This window comes from Mastacembelus armatus, chromosome 3 (assembly GCF_900324485.2).
Source record: "Mastacembelus armatus chromosome 3, fMasArm1.2, whole genome shotgun sequence".
Taxonomy (NCBI): Eukaryota; Metazoa; Chordata; class Actinopteri; order Synbranchiformes; family Mastacembelidae; genus Mastacembelus; species Mastacembelus armatus.
In genome coordinates this window covers 13,963,793-13,983,824 of record NC_046635.1, presented here as the reverse complement: position 1 = coordinate 13,983,824, position 20,032 = coordinate 13,963,793, and the positions used below count along the sequence as shown (strand labels likewise).

Here is a 20,032-nt window from a genome sequence, read left to right as displayed (position 1 = left end):
AAAAGGATATTTGTTTATATTTTCTAAAAGTTTATTAAGTGTACTTTTTTAAATGTTAAATTTCATTATACTTGAAATTGTGTTATTTCTCCCATAGTCCAAAAACATGCATTCCCAGTTGATTGGTGACTGAATTGCCCATAGGAGTGAATTTGGTGTGTGAGGTTGATTGTCTCTGTGTGGGTCCTGTTCAGGGTGTACCCCTGCCTTTCACTCAAAAGAGAGCTTGCGTAGGCTCCAGCAGATCCCTGTGACCCTAATTAGGAATATGAATAATTGAATGGAGTTGTGTTAAAATGAAACTGCTTAAGTTGCACTTAATACACTGGAAGCTGCACTATACAGTGGGTACGGAAAGTATTCAGACCCCTTTAAATTTTTCACTCTTTGTGTCATTGCAGCCATTTGCCAAAATCAAAAAAGTTCATTTTATTTCTCATTAATGTACACTCAGCACCCCATCTTGACAGAAAAAACAGAAATGTAGAAATTTTTGCAAATTTATTAAAAAAGAAAAACTGAAATATCACATGGTCATAAGTATTCAGACCCTGTGCTCAGTATTGAGTAGAAGCACCCTTTGGAGCTAGTACAGCCATGAGTCTTCTTGGGAATGATGCAACAAGTTTTTCACACCTGGATTTGGGGATCCTCTGCCATTCTTCCTTGCAGATCCTCTCCAGTTCTGTCAGGTTGGATGGTGAACGTTGGTGGACAGCCATTTTCAGGTCTCTCCAGAGATGCTCAATTGGGTTTAGGTCAGGGCTCTGGCTGGGCCAGTCAAGAACGGTCACAGAGTTGTTCCGAAGCCACTCCTTTGTTATTTTAGCTGTGTGCTTATTTTAGCTGTGTGGTCATTGTCCTGTTTAAAGGTGAATCTTTGGCCCAGTCTGAGGTCCTGAGCACTCTGGAAGAGGTTTTCTTCCAGGATATCTCTGTACTTGGCCACATTCATCTTTCCTTCAATTGCAACCAGACGTCCTGTCCCTGTAGCTGAAAAACACCCCCACAACATGATGCTCCCACCACCATGCTTCACTGTAGGGATTGTATTGGGCAGGCGATGAGCAGTGCCTGGTTTTCTCCACACATACCGCTTAGAATTAACACCAAAAATTAAATCTTGGTCTCATCAGACCAGAGAATCTTATTTCTCATAGTCTGGGAGTCCTTCATGTGTTTTTTGGCAAACTCTATGCAGGCTTTTATATGTCTTGCACTGAGGAGAGGCTTCCGTTGGGCCACTCTGCCATAATGCCCCAACTGGTGGAGGGCTGCAGTGATAGTTGACTTTGTGGAACTTTCTCCCATCTCCCTACTGCATCTCTGGAGCTCAGCCACAGTGATCTTTGGGTTCTTCTTTACCTCTCTCACCAAGGCTCTTCTCCCACGATTGCTCAGTTTGGCTGGACGGCCAGGTCTAGGAAGACTCTGGTCGTCCCAAACTTTTTCCATTTGAGGATTATGGAGGTCACTGTGCTCTTAGGAACCTTGAGTGCTGCAGAAATTCTTTTGTAACCTTGGCCAGATCTGTGCCTTGCCACAATTCTGTCTCTGAGCTCCTTGGGCAGTTCCTTCGACCTCATGATTCTCATTTGCTCTGACATGCACTGTGAGCTGTAAGGTCTAATATAGACAGGTGTGTGCCTTTCCTAATCAAGTCCAATCAGTTTAATTAAACACAGCTGGACTCCAATGAAGGAGCAGAACCATCTCAAGGAGGATCAGAAGAAATGGACAGCATGTGAGTTAAATATGAGTGTCTCTGCAAAGGGTCTGAATACTTATGACCATGTGATATTTCAGTTTTTCTTTTTTAATACATTTGCAAAAATTTCTACATTTCTGTCAAGATGGGGTGCTGAGTGTACATTAATGAGAAATAAAATTAACTTTTTTTATTTTAACAAATGGCTGCAATATCACAAAGAGTGAAAAACTTAAAGGGGTCTGAATACTTTCCGTACCCACTGTAAAACTGCTTTAGTACTTTAAAAACATATTATTAAAACACATATTATTGGGTACTTTTGCTTGCCAAAATAGTACACTACTGTTAAAATATACTTGAAACATTTCAAGTATACTTTAAAATGTAAAACTTACTATACTTGTAAATGTAAAACGTATTTAGACAATACAGTGTATTGCTAATACACTTTGAGCCTAAATAAATGTACTGGAACTCATTTTAAGTATTTATGAAATACAATAGAATGCAAAAAGTACATAAAGTGTATTTTTAAAAATCTTTTCGTATTTTTTAATGACCCCAGTAATGATTTTATTAAATGTTGCAGAACTTAGACCGCTGACAACAAATTTGAATGTGGAATAATTGGCACAACTGTCTAACTTAACCTCTACATGTAGTTTTGATACATTCAAAACTACACAGTATTACTAGTACTAACGTGCATTTACTTGTAATGGAGCAACTTTTCTTGACTGTAAGATTTCTGTAATTGGTATGAATATACAATAACATGATATCATTTACTACATGAAACTATTTTAAACAATAAGTTTAGGTTAAAGTTTACAAACAGTCATTGCACCAAACTGACAGTAGCACACTATGATGTAAACAAGCTAGTGTCTGAAGAATCATAGACAATGGTACATGAAACTGATGTACTTGGAAATGTCTTTTCACAAATATACGACAGACCACAAGCACATAATTTTGAGCCTATCAGAAATGAGGGAGGGCATGGGCAGCCAAGAATAAGAAACAATGGGCACAGGAGAGAAATTGAGCTGTGGTGTCAGGAGAATGAGTGGAGAACAGTCGCCTGGCCAGCCAGACGAAAAGAATGTGGGTCTGCAATAAAGAGTATTTTCCTACAGCCTCAAAAGAGACGGGCCAGCCATAGCCGTATATATGCAATGGGCCCGACTTGCTGGCCAGGCTAGGAAAACAGGGCAAGTGACCTGGTGAGTTAGGCTATAGCTAATATTGTTTGGTCTTGTCCAACAAGTGATTCAGTTATTGTTGGAAAAGATCGAGCCATCCTGCTAGTAATGGTAATAAGTATAACAGAAAAATTACACAAAAAACGACCATAAAAACACCAGAAAATTCCAAATAGTAAAACATGACCACTCAATAATCACTACCAGGAACAATTAGCCAAGTTCTACTTCCCCCTGTGCCAACGTCATATCACGTGGAGTAGTTCTGGGAAAGACTGTTCAAACTCCCACTGTTTATCATTTCTGCCAACTATGTAAAGCTAGCACTTATTTTCAAAGCAGATTAAATTATGAATTTTTAAAAAGACTAAAATATGTGACTAAAATGTATTTTAGTGATATTCAAGAATTCAGTAAAAAGCATACAAAATACATTAAGTAAACGTAATATGACACTTCGTATTTTTAAGTGAAACTTTGCACACAGGAATTAGACCACTTACAAGAGTATACTTTACCACACCCAGGAACACTTAAATTGTGTACTTTAAATAAATATACTGAAATGTAGCTAATACTAAATGTAGGCATAGTAGTATATTTTGAAAAGAATCACACAATTTAAACTTGAAAATTAACATACTCTCAGAAAATATAACTAAATTAAAAAATATGTTAAAAATATGTTTGAAGTAAAGTACACTTTTAAGAAATATTCCACATTACTAATTAAGTAATGATGTCATTTCAATATTCTTGAACTTTGGTGGACTTACCAAATATGTACTTTTACTGTATTTCAACAGAAGCACAAATACACTTCGTAAATGTTTTATATATATAAGTATCTATTATTGTGTATATATATACTGTAAGTATGAAACAATATGTTTATTTTTCATTCGGGGGGTGAATAGAATATTGTGATGTTACACACCTAGAGTAAGATGGCTTAAATGTGAGTATTGTTAGTGATGAAATCTTGTGCCATTGGTTCTTTCAATATTAAAACATGAAGATATTTCTTGTCTAGTTGAAGAGCCTTCAGGAAAAAATGGAAAACTACAGTCCAAAACTCTGACAAAACAAATGTTTCTGTATTAGAATATTAGAAGATTATTTCTGTTCAGTCATGTTCTGAGGTTATTGTAATATCATTCAGGACAGAAATATTTTTTTGTTTTCCTTTAGCATGAAACATATTTGGACAATGTTCCTGAGCTCCTATTTTATTATTCAGTTCTATTCAGTGCATTTACTAGTTTTTTTGCAGTTTTGATAGCCCGTATTTCCATCGCAGCTTTTGTCTGAATTTAAAGTGGTATTAAAAAGATCTTTATAAGTCTTAAATTGAACTTGTTTATACCTGTAGAGACCCTGAATTAGCACAGAATATGCTGATTTTTCTCTTTTACTACATAATTCATACTGAATGAACATTCATTACAAGATAATTAGTTAAACCATTTCAAAATGTTTTGCATTTTGTGATTTTCAATTGAATAAAAGACTATTTTTCCAGTCATGTTTCATCATTGAAGATACAGTGTTAAAACGTCATCTCATGTTCTCATGAACAAAATATCATCTCTTGGCTTGTCTCATGGTGTATCATCGCACCCATATTAAAGACTATGGAAACACAACATACAAATACATGCAAATAGCAGCATCTTGTGGCTCATACGGTCTTTGGTGATAAAACTGGCAACTGATTAGCAAGGTGTTCTTCTCTCCTTCAGGTGCAGCATTTTGGTTCCTGCCATCAGGAATGGAATGGCAACTTTGCCCACCGGAGACCACAGGCATATATCCCTCCCACAATGCATGGACACACATTCACCCTGTCTCACAGCAGCCCAAACCACACTACAGGCCCCCACCCCCACCTTGGGGGCCATCCTCACTCCCAGCCCACCTTACTGTCATACCCCACCCCTGGCCCGCTAGTCACAGCTGCACCGGTGGCTCACCTCCTTGCTTCTCCGGGATCCTCCCGCCCCGTTCTCCAGCCCACCTACAGCATCTCTCACCCAGCAGGCATTGTACACCAGGTCACAGTGGGCATCAACCCCCGGCTGCTGCCTTCCCCAACCTTGCATCCCCAGGGCCAATTTAAGCCCCTGTTTCCCCCACACTCCTACATTGCCTCACCGGCCTACACCAGTTTTCCTCTCAGTCCTACCAAAATAAACCAATACCCTTACATTTGAGCATGGCTGCTCAGATACCCTTCATACCACCTGAGGGCTAAGTGAGGAGGGTGAATTCTATCATAAACCACAAACAACATGGTTTTCATTTCCAAAACCATGGCACAACCACAGAGAAAGCAAACTATTTTTTGAATCATCTTGACTTGGGTGTAATTGAACTTCAAGCTTTAAAAAGTGGTGGAGATGATTTGGGCAAAAATTAAGAAGGAAATACTGTATGAATGATTGAATGAAAGAATGAATGAGTAGCTAAACTCACACTTAATGTGTTTTGCACATTTGATATATCTTTGCATTGGATCTTCTATGGATACTCCTCAAAACAGGTAAATAATTGGGGTGGTGTTGAATAGTTAGACTTTGCACCCCTGGTCCCAGCTATTTTTCTATATTGCCTTCTTATGTGTGCAAGACACATCCGTATTTGTAAAGCCATCCCAGTCTCTAGCTCTTGATTGACAGATGCACATGTTGTCCACAGTGTATGTTGTATTGCGTTTGAAGTATTTGTACCTTTTTGGTGTCTTTTGGTGTTAGCAATGTCAAGTCATTTAACCAATTTAAATAGGGTTGTTCCTCACGCTGCATGTGGTCTTGCATGAGCAAAAATGTAAACGGAAAGATGCATAGACGTTGCTCTTATTGTTTGTGTCACAAGACTCGCTGCATTGTATAACTGTCCCCAGCCATAGTGCCTTACATATTTGAGGTTGTTAATGTTACTACTTATACATGACTGTATACATAAATATTAATGTACTGGACTGCAGCACTTGAAATTCCAATCAGTCGATGCATCCTATGTGTGAGTATATATATATGCATATGTGTATATGTCCATGCATAGCCTGCATGGATGTGATGTATCGCAGATCGCGGTGCTTATCTTCTGGAGTCAGTGTATATTTCAGTGTGTAGTGAGTTAATTTTCTGTTCTTTTCAGAAGAACAGCATGCTTGGCAGTTGCGAATGCTTGCTGTTCCATTAAAAATTTTTTTTTTTTTCTTTTCCCCGAATGAACTAGTGTACTAAGTGCAAGTATTGAGTATTGCTTAATATTTGATAATCACTTTCTATTTAGTGAAACTCTTATTACTAACAGTATTTGTACTGTTTGATGAAGCTGCAATACAATCTAAATAGTTGCTGATTATTTTTATTTTTTGTCTTTGTATTTTCATTTTGAGTGTTTTCACTTTGTTTCTTAGATGTTTAGAAGTGTGGTGGGCATGGCTTTGATTAGGTAAGGAAAACATGCAAATTAATTCACAGTATGGAATCTTCTAAGCCTGAGCAAACCATGCAGTATTTGATATACACACATATATGAACATATATTATAGAGCTAGACTATTTAGTATAGATGCTTGATAAGGTGTGAGTTAACTGTGTGCAATTCTCTCATTTATGCATGTGTGATAAAGTTAAAGTAAAGTTTCCCTTTACATCATACCATTTGTTGAAGGCTTAAGGCTACGGTGTCAACTGCTTATTTTATACATTCCGTCAGGGAGAATATATTTGTGTGTATGTGTGTTTTAGACAGTACACAGACCCCTTCACTTTTTCTTGTGTTATATTTTAAGACAATTTATTTTTAGACAGTTAACAAATTGATGGAAAAATCAGCAAATCTCCTATTCCCTGAAGAGCTATTTAAATAGTAGTACTCCCATTCTTCCTGCTGTCATCAGGTTGGGTGGGAAGATGGATGATCTGCCATCTTCAGGCCTCTCCACAGATGTTCTGAAGAGTTTAGGCCTGAGCTTTAGCCTGGCTGTTCAAGGACAGTCCGAGACTTGCTGACGCCACTACAGCATTAAGATTATATCCACAACACAATAAAGTGTGCAGGAAGCGAAGGGGTCAGAATACTTTCTGAAGCAAGTACATATAGATATGCTGTGTGTGCATTTTATTTTCCTTTTTATACTGGTTATGTGTGTAATTTTTTTGTCTTTTACTTTCAAATGAAGTTGCTTGTCCAGCACCAAAGACTAATTATTTCTTGAGCAAGGTAGCTATTCTGTTTGCATAGACCTCAGTTATACTGTAGTCGTAGAATGGGGTTGAATTAAAACAAACAAAAATGTATTTAAAAACAGCTGAGGTTTTGTCTAGCTTAATGGGCAATTAATAAGTCGTATCATTTCTTTCTTGAATGTATCATAGATAAGCTGCTATATGATGATTGCCACTTCAGTAGCTGTGAAATTATGTGATTTAGTTTAAACCTAGTGTTGCTCTTTTTGTATAGGTCCCTAATTATCTGAAATAGAAGTGGTTTTGATTTTTGTGTTTTGCGTTCATATTTGGAGTGTCACTGTAACTGCTGTAATGCTGATGATGAACATTAGTTGCATTTGTTGTTTCTCGGGGTGTGTGTTTTTGCATCAGTATTTTATCCTTATTAACCTTTCGGGCTCATCACTGCATATAAATGATGTATCGATGTAACTTAATTTTTGTATGTTTTCATATTGAAGTTTTGTACACATCTAAAGCTGTAGCTTGCAGGATTGATTTAACCTGATCATTGTATTTATATATGGTATACCACCAGTTCTCTCTAATGTATTACAGGAGCACTGTGAAACGCCAGGGAAAAAAATCCATTGTGTTCATTCAAAAGCTTCTGTAATGTTTCCACCCATCAACCACAAACACACTTGCCACTAAGCACTCATACAGGTAATTAGACTTGTAAGGGTTTGGTGTGATTAGACTGTGTTTCCAAAAACAATTTAAGCCCAAGGTTTCTTTTTGAAAATAATGTTTTACAACTTCTTTTACTGATTGATTTGAACAAATATTTATTCCAATCTTTTTATCTGTTCAATGTTATACCTGGCTAGAATATCACTTTAACTATGTGTTATTATAAACTGACCTGTGTTTGGATCGCTCTCCCCTTTATGAGTGTCTCATATCAAAATAATGTTTAGTCAATGCAAGACTGTGGCCATCAGTATGTGTTCCTTACTAAAATTGTGACAGTGTGAGCAGCACTGTGTACGTGCCTTGAGATTCAGAAAGTGAGAATTCCAGACAGTGATTCCTCACTGCTCATTTGAGGAGGAAGGCATTAAACGATAATAACAGTCCGTTACCACATAGGCTCTCTTTTTAGCAGCCACTCAACTAGGAGAGAAAATACAAAAATATGACTTCATCACAGTTTCATTCCAGGGGACTTGTACACCTCTGATCAGCTTGGAGGCATGACAGGGGTGATTCTGTTGTTTCAGATAGATGCCACCAAAGCTTCTCTGTGATAACACATCAATCACCCACACTCCTTGAATGATATATCACTCATTGATCTTTGGATAGTCACTCTGGCTGAACAGCAGATGCAATACTTTACATTGTGCGGTCATTGCACCACCAAGTGTTCTTAGATAATCTCCATGTTTTACATTACCGGGCATATACACCTAAGTTGCTTCATTTTGTTTGCCTAGACGCTGTGTGTACTAAGGCTGAATAGGAGTAACCAGAGTACCGCTAACATCGCTGGCCTTTTTAAAATCAGAGGAACCATGTTTTCTATCCAGGACTTGGTTATTTGGATGTTTGTTCTGTGTTCTGGATGGAAAAACTGCTGTGTCAAGAAGATTATTGTGGTTTCTCTTCACAGTCAGTCATGGGTGCAGTACTCCACATGTAAACACTGAACTGGTTGTTTTTGTTTGTTTTTTAAGCTTTTTTTAATTACCTGTTTGCTTTACTGGTCATGCTCAAATATCATTTTGGGACAAAAAGGAGCTTATGATGACAAGGCATGAACTTTGCAGATTAGTGCTTGAAATAGAGCCCCAGTAATAAGCATGTGAAATGTGATATGTCTTTTGATTCCTCCAAAGGTATTCACCAGCATTGCACTTGTATAAACTCTCCCATACTTGTTTAGGAAAGTAACAGATACAAGAAGAGAGCAATCTTAAAACTGTTTTCAGTTTACCACACAATTGACACCTTGGTTTGTGGATAACTTTTTTTCATGTAACATTTAACAGATAAAACAGTGGTTTGTAAGATTACTGCTAGTAAAGTTATGACTTTGATATCAGAAAAGAAATCCTCTGCTACGGTATTATCCTTTATAGATGTCAATTCAGGGTCTGTATTTGTCTAAATGTGCTACTGTGTTACAATTTGATTTGATGAAGTTTGTTTTACTCAAGCTTTTTTTCTGGTCATTGGTATCAATTTCAGAGTTAATTCACACTGCAAGTTATAGGATCATCTGGTTAGATTGCTCATCAAATAGACTTGATTATGAAATCCAAACTATTACTGTTTTAGTACCTGTAGATTTTTGTGGCTTTGTTTTTTTTTATTTGCTTTTTTAAATTTTGTGCTACACTAGTTTGCCATGTAGCAATTGCACTGTGCAATATTTACAGTACGAGGACTGGGAAAACTAATTCTATGGATGTGATGTCTCTTTGCAGTTCGCGATAGTGTTTCCTCTCTAGTTCTCAGTGATTTAGGTGTGACCAAGCCTTCTCTACTTTGTCACATTAAGCGGGTTTTCCAGGTGACTCTTTTGGTGAGTGTCAAAATAAGACTTTATGGTGTATTATTGTTAAAATTCACTTTGAATTAAAAAAAAAATCTTATTGATCCAGCGTTTCCTGACTTGGTCTGATTTTTCCATCATTATTCATTTAGGTGTCTTTCTTGTATTCTTAGTTAACACATTTTAATGCTGCAACTTGTATGCTATATTGTCCAAAAAACAAACAAACAAAAAAACATCCAAACTGAAAACCTCCACGGGTTTCTGAGTAATATTAGTATTAATATTAGTACATATTATTTGTCTGATTTATAGATTAACTAATTGTTTTTGGTTGAAGATATTTAAATGCTACTCTGCAGAGAAAAGCAACAATTATCCTGTGTGATGTTGGAACCAGAGAATATGTTGTATTTTTGTACCTTTAATGGGTTTAGAGATACAGTTTCTCACAGAAGTGAGTACACCCCTCACATTTTTGTAAATAGTTTATCATATCTTTTCATGTGACAACACTGAAGACATGACACTTTGCTACAATGTAAAGTAGTGAGTGTACAGCTTGTATAACAGTGTAAATTCGCTGTCCTCTCAAAATAACTCAACACACAGCCATTAATGTCTAAACCGCTGGCAACAGAAGTGAGTACACCCTTAAGTGAAAATGTCCAAATTGGGCCAAATTGGGCCCAATTTAGCCATTTTCCCTCCCTGGTGTCATGTAACTTGTTAGTGTTACAAGGTCTCAGGTGTAAATGGGGAGCAGGTGTGTTAAATTTGGTGTTATTGCTCTCAGTCTCTCATACTGGTTACTGGAAGTTCAACATGGCACCTCATGGCAAAGAACTCTCAAAGGATCTGAAAAAAAGAATTGTTGCTCTACATAAAGATGGCCTAGGCTGTCTGTGCTGAAGGCAGGATTGTAATGCCCGGAACGGCCACTAGGGGCGCGGCCGGTTGTTGAGTAGTTTAGGGAACTGGAGTTTTACAAAAGGAAATAGCAGTGGGATGTTAAGTTCGGTGCCTACCGCGTGTGTAGCTAGTGTGCGTCCATAAGACAGGTGGGTTGGTTGCTGCTGTAGTAATGATTACTGTGTGATGATGATTTGTATAGGCCCATAGAGTGTTGATAATTCCTTCGTTCTGGCGTATGTATATGATTAGCAGCTAAGCTAACTGAGGGAGATAGTCGATGTGTTTAGCTAGTTTATGAGTGTCGTTTCCTGTTTGTTATTATTGGGATTATGTTCGGGTTACTCCTCATGTTCATTTGTACCAGTTGTACATACGAGCTGTAACTAATATTTGGTTGTTTCTGTTATTACAGAACCACACAAACACACACACCCACCTACGCTTCAATATTAAACCCCCTGCAAAGTTTAACTGGTTCATCATTGTCTGGGTTCATATGTGCATTCTAACCGGTGCATCTTCTGCGATTACACCAATCACCGAACCAGCCACCAGTAATAGAGTCTACGTTACACTGTCAGTGCTCACCCCTTTCAACTAATTGCCCAATTGCACAGCCTTAAGAGTGTGCATATCATGAATGCTGGGTCTTGTTTGTTTTCTGAGAATCTACTGCACCTACTGGTAACTTGTTTGCCATGTAGCAATAAAAAATATACTAAAAACCTGGATTATTCTGGTTAGTCACATTGTACTGCTATTATTTTGAACAATACTGTACAATTGATTAAATTAATTATTTTTCTCATTAATCTACACGCAGTGCCTCATTATGACAAACTGAAAACAGAATTTTAGAAATCTTTGTAAATTTATTAAAAAGAAAAAACTGAAATATTACATTTACATAAGTATTCAGACCCTTTACCCTGTACTTAGTTGAAGGACCTTAGGCAGCAATTACAGCCTCAAGTCTACATGGGTAACAGCTTTGCACACCTGAATTGGGGGATTTCTGCCATTCTTTGCAAATCCTCTCAAGCTCAGTCAGGTTGGATGGGACTGTTGGTGGACAGCCATTTTCAGGATATCTCTGTACTTTGCTCCATTCAGCTTTCCCTCAACCCTGACCATTCTCCCAGTCCCTTTTCCCACCCCCACAGCATGATGCTGTGAATCACTCTGAGAATCCTTCAGGTGCTTTTTCGCAAACTCAAAGCTGGTTTTCATGTGTTTTTCTCTGAGTTGAGGCTTCCATCTAGCCACTCTTCCATAAAGCCCAGATCGGTGGAGGGCTGCAGTGATGGTTGTCCTTCTGGAACTTTGTCCCATCTCCACACCGGATCTCTGGCACTTCGGGTTCTTGGTCACCTCTCTTACGGGCCCTTCTCCCATGATTGCTTAGTTTGGGCGGATGTCCAGTTTCTTGGAAGAGTCCTGGTTGTGCCAAACTTCTTCCATTTGAGTATTATGGAGGCTACTGTTCTCCTGGGGACCTTCAATGCAGCAGAATTTTTTTTATAGCCTTCCCCAGCTCTGTGCCTAACAATAATCCTGTCTCTGAGCTCTGCAGGCAGTTCCTTCGACCTCATGGCTTGCTTTTTGCTCCGATATGCATTGCCAACTATGAGGCCTTCTATAGAAAGATGTGTGCCTTTCCAAATCATGTCCAATCAGTTTAATTTGCCATAGGTGAACTCCAATCAAGGTGTAGAAGCATCTAAGGAAAGGTCAAGAGAAATAGGCGCCACTTGAGCTAATTTTCACACTGTTGCAAAGGGTTTGAATACTAATGTGATGTGTAATGTGATATTTCCTTTTTAATAAATTTACAAATATTAAAATTCTGTTTTCACTTTGTAATTATGTGGCACTGAGTGTAGATTGAGAAAAAAAAAAGAATTTAAGCAATTGCAGGTAGCAACATAAAATTGAAAAAATGAAGGTGGTCTAATACTTCCTGTTTGCACTGTATGGACAATAACCTGTTGTAGTATCAGGCTGCAACATAACAAAATTGAAAAAGTGAATGGGTCTGAATACTTTCTGAATGCAGTGTATGTCCAAACATGTTTCTGCTTTACCAAAGACAATAAACTGATCACTAACTGCAAATGAATACAAACAGGATGCACGTAGAGCAGGACAAACATTTCTGCCCCATGGTACTCAGATGGTTGATGCTGCTCTAATGTGAAGTCAGGGCTGATGGAAAATTAAAAATGCGAACATCAGGACAAAATCTCAGTCTGTTTAATGTAGAGTACCAAATTATCATTATTATATCAATTACATCATCACTACTATGAAATTGTTACTAATTACAGACCAGACACGGAATGCGTTCAGATGAGGTTCTTCATGGTAGATTCTTGGCATGTGGGGTCTGTCTGATTTTGTCCAGTGGTCTGGGGTCCTTCACAAGAAAAACCTGTGGGCTTCCATCTTCACCTGCGGTTTGCATATATATATTCTGATGATTTTCTGGATCTGGGCTGACATCTTGTGGAGGTGATGGCGTACAACAGTCACAGTAGTGTCCACACAATTAGATATTGGTAGCATTTACTGCAGCGCTTAGGACCGAGAAAACACAGCCTAATTGTTCTCATGGCTAAAGACGAACAGCGCTGTTCTGAATATTAAACCATAATGTGAGCAAGCAAGCTAGTATCGAAATTTTAGCTGCTTCACATACATTTGTCTGGTGTTGTAGGCTGCACCCAGCAGAGGTCGTCCTGTGGTCTGCTCAGATTAGGTTTCCCACCGACAGTTAACAGCAGAGAAAATAATTTTCTCAGTTGACCGGAGGAGTGAGGGACTTTAAATATCCATCCACCAGCAGCAGTGATGTTAAATGTGAGACCTCGGTTATCCATCTGGAGTAGGTGTGATTGAGGTAGTTTACCGCCAGCGGCTAAATGTCAAACCTTTGGAAACGTCTGTGCGCCGCCCTGCGCCACACGGGGATAATGGGTGGACCGAGCGCAGCGGAACGATAGGGCGCATTTGTTAATTCCCCTTCACCGCCGATTCGCTCCTCTAGCCCTGGACACACAACGAGACCACGGGACCACTGTGTTTCCCGTTCACACACGAGGACTGATCCAATGTATTATTTACGACCGAAACTTCAGCAACTTATCCACTGGATATGGCTCCCGGTTTGAGGAGTGGGCGGACAGGTCACCCCAAAGTGCTGGGAGGTGGCGGAGGGGACCCCGGCGGGTGGTCGCTGCAAAGAACGGATGCTGGAGTAGAGAGGAGGTGTTCGAGGGTCAGGTGGCAAATCGGAGCAGCGGGGATGCTTGCAAACTGCCTGCTGTTTGTGGGAATGCTTTTACTCCTTACCCAGTGCGCTTTGGCCTCAGACGGTAAGCACGCCGCCAAGCTATGTGGTCCAAGACAGCACATGTTGATTTGTTGCATTAACCTGTCATATCAACAGTGTGCGAGATGCGTTTGTTGGGAAGAGTTAGAAACCCAGTGGGTGGAAAAGGATTTCTTTGTTTCACAGGCACCGTTTTGTAATCTGTGCATTTACTGCTCCTGGGTGCGTGATTCAGAGCCTCTAAGGATGGAGCTGTACTCTGCTGATATAGCTTGCTAAGTCACTTTTTTAAGAACGGAAAAAACTTACTGTGTGGTCTATGAACAAAGGGAACACATAAGCTCTGAGTGTTCGCTGGCATGCGCATGGCTGGTTTTGCAGGCAAGGGGCAAATGGTTATTAGACTACTAGGATTGATTCCCTTAGTGTCCGCACTGAACAGATACGTGAAAGATGGTGATGATGCTGGACTGCGCAGGGCTCACTTGTATATGATGTAACTGTCTCCCACCTGCTAATTTTGCCACCTGAGCCTGAAGCCAGTCAACTCCTTTGTCTCACTGATTAGATTGCACCGCACATACCACCACCCTCTCTCCTGCTTTGCAAGAGGTACTCATCATGAGCTAGCTCAACCTCAACTTTGTCTTTAATGTCCACTTGACCTCCCCTTTGTGCTTCCCTGGGGATTCTTGGTTGCATTGCTATGACAGAGGTTATTCAACATTATTATTGTCTATGATAAGCTGAAGGGAGTTATTGTGGGGATACAGTGCAGCCACAGGGAAGTCAGTGTTTCAGATCATCTAGGTCAGCACCAATGACATACATACTGTAGCTCACTGTAAGGCAGTCCGTCTCAGGCGGCACAATGTGAAGCAGCTGGGCTAAGGTTGGCTGGCATCGCTGCCCTTCAGCCATGAACGCTTGAAGAAGTGTCTTGACTCAAAAACACTATAAGTCTTTGCATTTGCGCTGCTTTGGCTGCATTACCTTTTTTCCTTTCATGTGACTGTTCACTATTTCAAAATCAGTGTGACCACAGATGAAAAGCAAATAAATCGATATGTCCCTTGCAAGTGTTAGATGTGTGTATCACTCAGTAGCTCCATCATCCTTCTCCAGTCTGCAAACTGTAATGCAGTGGCTGTAGTCTCACCTCTGCTGATGTACTGCTACAGTAGCAGAGTCTCCTGCTTCCTCCTCCGACCTCCTCCTCCTTCTCACAGTCAGCACATCCATTCTTAAACACATGATCCCAGCAGCAGGAGCAACAGCACCACCTGAACCATGCAGTTAATATCTGGTGTAAGAGCCATACCAGTACTTCTAGTATTCATTAGATGCACAGAAAATCTGTACATTTAGACAAAGTAGCTATCAGAATTGGTTTACTGTGCATGTTGGATTGTGTGGTCTTTGGCACTGTCTGATCAAGGATCTAGAAGAATGTGTGTTGTCTTTCAACAATTCAACTCCTCTGAAAAAGATATGATGCACTTCTAGCTCCAAGAAATGACCCATAGTTTCTTACAGGCACAATATAAATCTTTTTCACTGAAAATATCTGTAATTCAGACAGATACAGGGGATGAGCTCTGGAGTCTAACTGATTTGTTTAAGTGTCCTGCAAGCATATGTGCTAGAGGACACAACATCTGGATTCTTTAGCTGAATTAGTTTTTCACATGAATGCCTCCCGAAGTACTGTGTGTGGGAAATAAATGGAACCCAAAATGAAATTCATCCTCAGCAAGATCACAAAAAAGCACTACTCTTCATGAATGCCTTTACATCTGTCTATCTCAGATGCCACCATGAAGGTACCATCTGACCATGCAATGATATCTTCACTGTAAGTTAAATGTTGTAGATTGTTCAGTTACCTTTGATTTGAATGTAATATTTTAAGCTTTGGCTTATTCCACTGCCGGGGAATCAGGTCAGTTGTTAACCTTATTCAGTGGTAGCCATGATACGACCAGATAGATCAACAGTAATGATCTTTGTCATTGCTATTAAAATATTCTGTTTCTGATTCAGTTTTGAAGTGGCATGGTAAGCCCTGGCCTCACATAAAAACAAGTCCTATGCAGTAAGCTGTAAGCAGTGGTATTGGATTAAACCTGTAAAACAGTGTTGCCAAATGATCTGAGATGAGGTATCAGCCTGAGTACTGGGAGAAGAAAAGTCTCATCCCTATTGCAACCTAGTGCACCCCTCTTGTTCGATAACACTATGGTGTTGACTTTAATTGTTATGTTTGCTGTTCCTGTTCAGTGGCTGAATTACTTAATTCTATAGGCTGAGTTATTGGCCAATATTTGCAAATACTGTCTGCAGATATATTGCTTTCAGTTTATATTCTCCCTAATAGCTATCAAGACATTGTAGTACAGAAATGTCAAAGTAGATTTGAGGTATATTAGAATTTGGTGTCACCATTACATAATTTATCCACCAAAGCATACTGAGATTTTGATTTCTCTTTTCAACCTTTCACTGCTCTCAAGTGTTGTGCTATGTATCCCATAACAAATATTTAGATTGTATCAAACATCGATACCAGTATCAGCTTCAGAAATCCAGTGTTGGTTCACCTTTAATGCTTTGTTTGTGTGCATGTGTGTGTATAAGGTTTATTGTATGAAAAACATCTTTAGTCTCCATGAGCTTGTAATGTCCAGAATAACAACTTCCTGTTTTAACGTGTAGAACGAGTACAACGTGATTTCTGTGCGAACACCATTTTTTGTCCAACAATAGCATTTTCCCCTGAGTAATTTGGCGTTTTCATGATCTTTAATTTATTCATCAGATCTTCTGTTTGGTTCATGCTTTCTTATTGTGGTCTGTGTGTGTGTGTGTGTGTGTGTGTGTGTGTGTGTGTGTGTGTGTGAGAGAGAACAGTTTCTCCTCAGATAGAGCTTCACCAGTGCCTCCATGAGTCTTTCATTTGATTTGCACTCATTTGTGATGCAAACATTTGTCCTTGTGAAAAGACAGCAATCAAACTGAAAAGTTAATTTCCAAAACCAGGAAGAAAAAAGCTGCTTATATTCTCTTCATGGCTATCCATCTGTTTTTTTTTGTGTTTTTTTTTACAGGTTTATGCAGATGTTTTGACAAGGAGTTCTGTTTAACATTATGCAAGAACTTGAATTCCAGAAGTGTGACTGGTGCAAGGGCAGAGAGTGCTACCATGTATTTAACAGTATATTAGCACTAGTAATCATTCTGAATGTGCTTGGATTTATTGGTATCCATCCCTGCAATAATTTGCTGTCCTATCTCAAACATAGTCAAAACTCCTGCAGTATTTTCTCACTGACCATTTTAAACAAAACAGGCTGCACTTTTACAGCACATAGATTTAAGGATAAGAAAGGCAAACAGACTACTAATTAGTATCTGAGTCCATCTGTCTCATATTATCCCTCCTATAGTTAAGTACAGTCAGAGAATACTTTTGTGTTTGTATTAGAAGCTATCTCCATGTTTTCATGCAGTATTGCTCTGTACCTCTGTGCCTCTCCCTCCTGTGTCTCTCAATGTTGTTTGGCGCAGAATGATGGCAGACATAGGCTTGGCTCTGCTGTCTGAGAAAGGACAGCAGCAGAGCCAAGACAGCTTCCTGATTTATTGGAATGCGCTATATAATACACCACCCTGCTCTGCACAAGGCCACTGTTCATCATGCTGCATCACGCTGAACCACAGCAGAAGATGGCATATGCAGCCTGATTCAAATGGGAAATTTAGGAGTGTCCAATCCTCATAAGCAACTCCCCATTATGTTCTTAAGACTGTCCCTATCTTTTAGAATGACTATATAACTGGTTCCATATGTAATAAACAAATGTATGTATGTATATAATTAAATAGAATAATTTCTATTCAATTATTCAATCAGGTTTGCATTTTTGTTTATTAGATATGGAACCAGTTGTTATGAGTGAATATGGGTGAATATGAATATGAATATGAGTGAATATGAGTGAATACGCACTCTCTCCACCTTCAATACCACGACTGAGGTGAGACCCTTGAGCAGAGCACCGAACCCTCAACTATAGTATATATACTATACTATACTATATATATATATATATATATATATATATATATATATATATATATATATATATAAAAATTCCCTTCTCACCTCTATGGGTGGTGTGTGTGGGTCCTCTACCAGAGGCCTGGGAGTTTGAGGGTTCTTCGCAGTATCTTAGCTGTTCCTAGCACTGCGCTCTTCTGGACTGAGATCTCTGATGTTGTTCCTGGGATCTGTTGGAGCCACTCTCCCAGTTTGGGGGTCACAGCCCCGAGGGTGCCGATTACCACGGGGACCACTGTTGCCTTCACCTTCCACATCTTTTCTAGCTGTTCTTTAAGCCCTTGGTATTTCTCCAGCTTCTCATGATCCTTCTTTCTGATGTTGCTGTCACTTGGGATCGCTACATCTACCACTACGGCTTTCTTCTGTTGTTTGTCCACCACTACTATGTCCGGTTGGTTAGCCATCACCTGTTTGTCGGTCTGTATCTGGAAGTCCCACAGACTCTTAGCTCGGTCATTCTCCCTCACCTTTGGAGGTGTGTCCCATTTTGACCTTGGGACCTTCAGCCCATACTCGGCACAGATGTTCCTGTACACTATGCCGGCCACTTGGTTATGACGTCCCATGTACGCTCTGCCTGCTAGCATCTTACAACCTGCTGTTTTGTGCTGGATGGTCTCAGGGGCATCTTTGCACAGCCTGCACCTGGGGTCCTGCCTGGTGTGGTAGACCCCGGCCTCTATCGATCTTGTGCTCAGGGCCTGTTCTTGTGCCGCTACGATCAGTGCCTCAGTGCTGTCTTTCAGTCCAGCTTTTTCCAGCCACCGGTAGGACTTTTCGATATCAGCCACTTCTTGTATCTGTCGGTGGTACATGCCGTGCAGTCATTTGTCCTGCCATGATGGTTCTTGCTCTTCTTCCTCTGCATCGGGCTTCTGTTGCCTGAGATATTCACTAAGTATTCCATCGCTTGGGGCCTTCTTCCTGATGTACTCATGGATCTTGGCTGTTTCATCTTGGATGGTAGCTCTGACGCTGACCAGTCCCCGGCCTCCTTCCTTCCTCTTAGCGTACAGTCTCAGGATGCTGGATTTGGGGTGAAGTCCTCCATGCATTGTGAAGAGCTTCCTTGTCTTGACATCAGTGGCTTCTGTGTCCTCTTTTGGCCAGCTTATTATGCCAGTGGGGTATCTGATGACCGGCAGGGCGTAGGTGTTGATGGCTTGGTCCTTGTTCTTCCCATTTAGCTGACTTCTTAGGACTTGCCTTACTCTCTGTAGGTATTTGGCTGTGGCTGCTTTCCTTGCGGCTTCTTCTTGGTTCCCATTTGCCTGTGGGATTCCAAGGTACTTGTAGCTCCCCTCAACATCCGCTATGCTGCCTTCTGGGAGTTCAACTCCTTCAGTCCTGACAACCTTCCCTCTCTTCGTTATCATTCGACCACACTTGTCCAGTCCGAATGACATTCCAATGTCGTTGCTGTATATCCTGGTGGTGTGGATCAGTGAGTCGATGTCTCGCTCGGTCCTGGCATACAGCTTGATGTCATCCATGTACAGGAGGTGGCTGATGGTTGCCCCATTTCGCAGTCGGTATCCGAAGCCAGTCTTAGTGATGATCTGGCTGAGGGGGTTCAGGCCTATGCAGAACAGCAGCGGGGACAGAGCATCTCATTGGTAGATGTCGCACTTGATGGAGACTTGTGCTATCGGCTTGAGGTTGGCTACTAGGGTTGTTTTCCACAGTCCTATTGAGTTCCTTATGAAGGTTCTTAGGGTCCTATTGATGTTGTACAGCTCCAGGCATTCCAGGATCCATGTGTGAGGCATTGAGTCGTAGGCTTTCTTGTAGTCAATCCAGGCGGTGCACAGGTTGGTCTGCCTGGTCTTACAGTCTCGAGCGACCGCTTTATCCACCAGTAGTTGATGTTTTGCCCCCCTGGTGTCCTTACCCATTCCTTTCTGGGCCCCACTCATGTATTGAGCCATGTGCCTACTCATCTTAGCCGCTATGATGCCCGACAGGAGCTTCCATGTTGTACAGAGGCAGGTTATCGGACGGTAGTT

At 40.2% G+C, this 20,032-nt stretch overlaps 2 protein-coding genes across 4 annotated transcripts in view; both read left to right on the top strand.

Moving 5' to 3' along the window:
* The window catches only part of hipk3b (homeodomain interacting protein kinase 3b), a 61,839-nt gene extending 52,074 nt beyond the window's left edge, over positions 1 to 9,765 (top strand). For all 3 annotated transcript variants that reach the window (XM_026320443.1, XM_026320445.1, XM_026320444.1), the window contains one exon: positions 4,659 to 9,765. In XM_026320443.1, coding sequence (XP_026176228.1) covers positions 4,659 to 5,129 — 471 coding nt within the window. In that variant the 3' untranslated portion in view covers positions 5,130 to 9,765. The remainder of the gene's footprint in view (positions 1 to 4,658) is intronic.
* A 3,660-nt stretch (positions 9,766 to 13,425) lies between these two features.
* Positions 13,426 to 20,032, top strand: part of kiaa1549lb (KIAA1549-like b) — a 107,523-nt gene continuing 100,916 nt past the window's right edge. The window contains exon 1 of the mRNA XM_026320093.1: positions 13,426 to 13,946. Within this exon, the coding sequence (XP_026175878.1) occupies positions 13,727 to 13,946 (220 nt within the window). The 5' untranslated portion in view covers positions 13,426 to 13,726. The remainder of the gene's footprint in view (positions 13,947 to 20,032) is intronic.